The following is a 6,938-nucleotide window of genomic DNA, read 5'->3' as shown; positions in this document are numbered from 1 at the left end:
CATTTATTGTAGCATGCAATTTCAGGTACTGAAATCTCCCTCTGTTTCCACCTGCCTGTTCCATATAGGAGAGAATTGCCTGGCCAAGCTGTAAGTGCAAGAGCAAATAGGAGACAAAACTAACACTACAGTTGGCCACATCCACATACATGAGATCAGACCAAATCCTGTCTTGCATTGCCATAAGCAAAAGGGAAACCTTTCACGGGTGGTATTTCAAAAGAAATAAATGGAATACATATTATTCATGAGGGCATTTTTATACTGTCTCTACAGAGTTTCCTCATTCTGAAACATTATTATGTCCCTACTGTGTATCAATATTCAAATATCTGATTACATGTTGTATAAATGAGCAGTACAGTAGCTCCATCTAACGATGGTGCCGGCTGTATACAATGACGGATGTGTACCATCATTTATTTCATTTACATTTCAATCGAACAATAGATTTGCAAAGAAAATGTCTAATACAGACATAAATATTTAAACATCAGTTCTGTCATAGTTGCACAGTTAACAAACAGGCTTTGTTTTCCATATAAGACCATTCTTGGCTAACTTTTACGATTCAGCAAATTTTCAAAATTCAACTGAAGAAGCAGACTTCTATTCAGAGAAAAATACCACAACAACAACCAAAGATGGTGGTAATAATAATTATAATTAGAATAATTATTAATAATAATATCAATATCAATAATAATAATAATAATAATAATAATAATAAAAAGCATTTCAGAAGCAAACGTTAAATGCTGCAGGCAAACTACAATACTTGGCGTGGCCACACAGTGGGCATGTGCAGAACACTTACAGCGCTGGGTGTGTTGTATCACAACTACAGAATCATGTACTCCTTCGCCATAACAAGAGGGACTGCATGCATGCATGACTGGGGGGTATAGGGGGTACACTGTCTAGGTAAGAACATTTGGCAGTGATGTGGTGGAAAGTGCAGTGTGATTCATCATTACAGCACTGCTTCATAGACACCGGAAACAGGGTATTCTATAACTTCAAATACTGTTCTTATTGTGCCCAACCCCTTCCCACAACGGTAATAATACCAATGTTGGTATTGAAACAAAAATGAAAAGAAACATTGCAAAATGATCAATCCCTCCTTGCACACATTTATGTGATGAAAAGTTACAGCAAAAAAATAATGCAAATATGTGCACTCCCCCATATCAGTGTTGAAGATGCAATCAGTAGCTTAGCAACAGAAAGTCCTCCCTGAGGGACGCAGAGACTGGGCTATAGCACTCCCTGTTGGAATAAACCTGAACTACAAGAGGCAGAGCAGGCTGGAGTCAGAACACTTATCTTCAACTGGACCAAGGACTACGCTTTAAGGGACCTATGTCTTTACCCTGGATATACTGATTCCATAAACAACCCAGTACAGTGTAAAAACAATAGACACGTATTGAGCACCCAATAATGAACTCAAGTGATTGTACACAACATGGCACTAAAACGACTTCTTGAGTGACGCTGTAAACAGGTACAGTAGAACAACACATATTGGTGGGTAATAATACTTATAGATCAAAGATCATGAGCAGTTAAATCTTCGGATCAAGGCTGAAAGAGGGATTACACAATATGTCGGAGAGAGAGCAAGCTCCCTCTGTCTTTACAGTGCGGGTGTTAAGGTTGAGGAACCACTGATCAATCTGTGGCTAACATGAGCTTGTCTGCCTCCTTTCAGATGTAAAAAAATAAACCCTATTATAAATAGGAGAGTTTTCCTAAGTGCTGTAACACATAGCATCACCCAAATCTCTTTACCCCCCTCAGGAGAAGACAGCAAACAGAACGTTTCAGTGCACAAAACTGCTGTAAAATAACACTGATCCATTCGGGCATCCAATGCATGACCATCAATAACAGACCAGTGATGGACCGCATCGGTTGACTAAGCAGGAAAAATCTTGCTCAAACGTGAACATAGACAGATGGATTGGTTTCATTTCTTTAAAAAAATGATGACCAAAATAAAAAGAGAGATAGATCCTGATACAAAATATTTCGACAAACAACTTCACGGAAGTTAGCAATGCTTCAAAGGAAACAAAAAAAAAACGAAATGTTTAAAACGTTAGAGCAGAGACGAAACAAGACAGCGTGAACGAAAAACAAGATCCACCTGATGTCCTTCTGAGCCTCTGTTGAACAGGCTATGTATGAGCTTGATAAACCAAACCAAAAAGAGCTGACACAACCATTGTACATGTCTGTAAATGCCATGTGATTCCAGTGCACCGAAAATGTAATACATTAGAATTTCAGGTTATATATTAGATCAGTAGATCAGTAGGATTCAAGCACACTGGGAGCACTTACACATATGACAGCAAGCAATATGATGTTTCCAGATCAGTACTGTACGAGTCATTCTGATAAGTGTGCTGTATGTGGATGTTACTGAAATGTTTAGTACTGTTGATACATGTTACACTTGTTAACCAGTGGTTGCCATGCAACAACACTCCATGGTTGAGTCTAGCTTGAAACATCTAAAAAAGAAAGGCCACAATTGTGTGTGTGTGTGTGTGTGTGTGTGTGTGTGTGTGTGTGTGTGTGTGTGTGTGTGTGTGTGTGTGTGTGTATATATGTGTGTGTGTGTGTGTGTGTGTGTGTGTGTGAGTGGTACTACTATATCAGTGAGCCATCTGATAGGACGTTATGAATCACTTCGCCTTGATTTTCATCCATGAAATGCATGACACCAACAGAAATGAATGACTCTGTGTTCAAGCTAATACTGACAAGGTTAGAAAGACTGACATGTATATAAGATGGATGACAGTTGGATGAGAGAAAAGCATATCAAGCATACGGTCTAGAACAACGGAGTTGTTAGCATCATCATTACATCCTGCTAATCTTTACCCTCTATATTCGTGCTATGCCAGCAGAGGTCACAATTACCCTCCGATGGTATGGCCTACAAACATTAGCAAAGATTCAATATTCTTAGCACTATCCTTTCAAAAGTGAAGACTTGGAATTTTCGACATGCAAATATCATTCCTATGACTACAGATACATAGTATTGTATTGTTTTCAATAGTGTCAACAGATACTGATAGTATTTACGCCATAGTGCTGAGCACCTCTGTTAACAACTACTGTACGTGTTGATTGTAAACATTTTAGAACTAACAAATAGAAGCCTATTGGACGCAATCTCAAGCATTAAGAATTGTCTTAAGCTTTGAATGCTTTCAGTGCACCTAACTTTCAATCCTCTGAAGAATAATGCTCCCTCGTTTTGGTGCTGATGTAAGTGAGAACCACATGACAGAAGCCTACTCTACAGTATGGAGGCTTGAGGGCAGGCTGACAGTCATGTGACTCAGGATGATGAAAGGCATGTCTCAGAATCATCATCATCCCTACAGGCAGTGGAGAGCACACTCAAACACATGATTAAACAAAAAAACAACAACAACAACAACAACAACAAAAACCACAAACAAAAAGAAACAGTGAATCGCAACAGCTGAAGACCCTTGATGACGTGAGAAAAGAGGAAATAGGACGATGAAGGCTTGTCTGTTTGTTGTTGTGAGAGTGTGTGTCTGTGAACTAAAAGTCTCTCTTCGTCTCGTTTTCATTTATTTCGGGAAGCGACAGTACCTTGTGGTCTAAGGAGTGTGTGTGTGCCCTCTGACTGGTTGGTGAGACCTACTGATGATACAGCCACAACCCTAGGATGTTACAGGTGTTAGCAAGCAGCATGGCGCTAGCTGGCTAACTGGGGCCTGGAGGACAGTGTGGGGGTGGGGGGTCGGGGTTGGGGGGACGTCTCTGCCCTCTCAGCTCCCGTTGAGCAGCATCTCAGGCCCCGTGGTGGGGCGGGAGTGGGCTGTGTCACCCAGCCTCGGGGGTCCCGTCCTCAGCATCAACTTCCCCATGCTGAGGCCCCCTGAGCCCAGCCCTCCTGGGGACAAGGACTTCCTGGAAGACAGGAACATAAAATGGGATCAGTTAAAAAGTGGTTTGTTTGAGTCAGTTCCATTCAGTCTTGTTTGTTTGTCAAAACACCAAAAAGGAAAGTGACCCTTTAACATCAAATGAACTTGAAGAAGGTTCTATCTCTCCACATTCAGTTCCTCTGCTGGTCTGTATGTTGTTTACCCTACCAGTCAACCAGTGGAGGCTGGTAGAGGTAGAAATTGGTGGACGGGCTCATTGTAATGCATGGAATGGTAAGAGGAATGGTATCAAACGATTTCTACCTCCACCAGCCTTCCATGCAGACAACTCACCTAAATGCCATCTTCTTCAGCAGATGGGCCTCCATCTTGTCTGGTGACAGCTTGTCTGTCTGAGTCCTCTGGGGTTCGTTGCTGGGAGGGGTGAGGTGGCGGGGGTCGTGGGGGTGTGCACTCAGCTCAAGAGACTCCTGTCACATCAAGACAAAACAGTTAGTCAACGAATAGATAAGAAAGTTATACTGTAGCTAGGTTCAGGTAGCATGCAGTGACATGATAAGTTAGACAAATCGCTAAGAGAGAGAGTATTATATAAGTATTATATTTATAAGAAATCCGATAAAACAATATATCAGACCCATTTTGTGCCATTGCGCCACATTACAGATCACACACATCCTCACTGTGAGGGGGGACAGATGCCCATGATCTAAGGCTGCACCTCAGACTTGTTGTCCTGCAGGTCGGCCTCCTCCATGTCCAGAGCGGAGAGCTCCAGCTCAATGTCTCTGTCCGGCTCGCTCTCCACCGTGTCCTTACAGTAGTCTGCAGCAGCGGCCTTCTCCTCCCCGCTGGTGGACCTCCGGCGGGCGTGATGCAACTCAGAGACAATCAGCTGATCGCTGTACAGAACACACAGTAGCAACTGTTATAGCATGTACTGTATATTGTATGAGGGAAGAGGCAGCAGTGTGAAGTCCTACTGTAATCAAAGGGTCCATTCACTGCTGAGACATTGTTATGTAGCTAGCTGCCCTACGTTTTGACTGAGGAATACACTGTAGCAATAAAACTATACTCCACTGATGACAAGCAAGACAACAGCAAGTTGAGCTACAGTATCTTACCAATATTGTCTCTGTTCATCTGAAAATGTACAAATGATACTATGCCATGCTGCCGCCATATCTTTGTGTTACAGGTGATGCAGAGACAGTAGACATGACTTGAGGAGAACAGAGGACCAGATTCGACCCCATTTCAATCACCACAAAGGCAAGCCTGTAAGTCAGAGAGGCTTTACCAGAGAACGTGAGCAGGCAAACAACAAGCTCACAGCCTGCTCTATTTATAGTCTGAGAAAAGGGAACTGACTGCAGCACAATGAGAGAAGAGGAGGAGGTGGAGGAGGAAGAGGAGGAGGTGGAGGAGGAGGAGAGGGAACAGAGAAGCAAGCTGAGAAAACAACACCTCCTACACAGTCATCATCACCAGCTAGTTTCCCGCATAACGTTAAAGGAGAACCTCTGAGTTTAACAACCAAGGTGTGTCATGTGGAAATGGCTCTGTGTGCACAGTTGCTATAGGGTGAATATCTGATGTAGAGGAGCTGATGTTTTACAATGGACCCTGGCAGGCTATGACTAGTCCATTGGGGTTGCAGAACTTCGCAAGTCTACTGGCATCTCAAGGCTATATTCCGGTTTTATTGACAATATTTGATCAGATTCAGCAGACCTGGACAAGCTCAGTTCACATAGCCTAGTTAAAGGTGAGGAAAGTGGATAGACAGATAGATGTGTACCTCTCCAGGAAGCTGGAGTGGCTGGATGAGTCTGACCCTCTGGAGCTCCACCTGTAGTCACCATGACTGATATGTGGACCATAGTCTGTAATATAGAAATAAGAACATTCAAACAACCTAAAATAAACATTGGAACAACATGATTAACACAATGCATTTTCCCCACACTCACACGGGAGAAACCAAATATAAACATTTGAACAGCATTATCTCAGCCTTCACAATAAAGTGTGCGTTTAACACAAGAGAGCTTTGCAGTTAATCCGGGAAGCATCGCAGCACAGCCTTGACGGGGGATGAAAGCAAACCACTCATTTATATTCACTCTTATCTCCCCCACATGGAAAAAGGATTCAGCTCTTTGTGCTGACGAGCAGTTGGTCTGAGCACTCCACCTCTCTGGAAGCAGCGCTTCTGAGGAGACCTACTTTCATCTCCGTCTTCAGTTAAAACCCACAGTCAATTACAATAAAATGAAATGAACATGAATAAAGACTTTGATGGATTATCATTTAACTAGGAAAGGAAATGTATTCTTTGTAATACTTGGTGTAGTTTGGTATTTTTTTTTATTTTTTTTATTTTGTATTTGTATATATTGTATTCTATTACTATCTATACAACTATTCTACATGTATCTCATAATGATAAAAAACAAACATCTGCTGATAAAATCAATGGTACAGTATATGTCTGTTTTACTGCTAAAGTACTGCAAAGTAGCCTAAAAGGCAACATACTGTATGACATTGCATGTGTGACCTGTGTTTCCTCCGCCCCCTCTCCTCCTTACCTCTGAAGTTGATGGGGGTGGTGCTGGCGCTGCCCTGTGAGGCCGTAGCCTGGACCGGGTCGGTGGTGTGGTACCCCGTGCGGGAGGCGCGGGAGATGGCGCCCCATTTGGAGATGATAGGACCCTCTCCGAAGGGTATGATGGGGTCCTCCTCTTTCAGACGACGGTAGGGCTCGAATGTGTGCAGCCAGCGCTTCCCTCCACCGCTCTCCACTTCCTGGAAGACACACAATTGTCATTGGGAGTAATTCATGTTCATATAATTGTAATAATAATAATAACAATATATGCCAATTTAGAAGACACTTTTATCCAAACTAACAGTTCGGTGAGTGCATCATCATTTTGTGTTGTGTCATCAGGAATTTTACAGCAGTGTATTGTGTGTGAT

At 42.5% G+C, this 6,938-nt stretch overlaps 1 protein-coding gene across 1 annotated transcript in view; it reads right to left on the bottom strand.

The window, feature by feature from the left end:
- rc3h2 (ring finger and CCCH-type domains 2) overlaps nt 1-6,938 on the bottom strand; it is a 26,329-nt gene continuing 19,391 nt past the window's right edge. Inside the window, exons 16-20 of the mRNA XM_083670795.1 lie at nt 6,548-6,764; nt 5,755-5,839; nt 4,672-4,852; nt 4,284-4,420; nt 1-3,972 (exon numbers count right to left, since the gene is read on the bottom strand). Coding sequence (XP_083526921.1) covers nt 3,831-3,972; nt 4,284-4,420; nt 4,672-4,852; nt 5,755-5,839; nt 6,548-6,764 — 762 coding nt within the window. The 3' untranslated portion in view covers nt 1-3,830. The remainder of the gene's footprint in view (nt 3,973-4,283; nt 4,421-4,671; nt 4,853-5,754; nt 5,840-6,547; nt 6,765-6,938) is intronic.

The sequence above is a fragment of the Argentina silus genome (assembly GCF_951799395.1).
Source record: "Argentina silus genome assembly, chromosome: 5".
Classification (NCBI taxonomy): Eukaryota; Metazoa; Chordata; class Actinopteri; order Argentiniformes; family Argentinidae; genus Argentina; species Argentina silus.
This window is presented reverse-complemented; position numbering and strand designations above follow the sequence as displayed.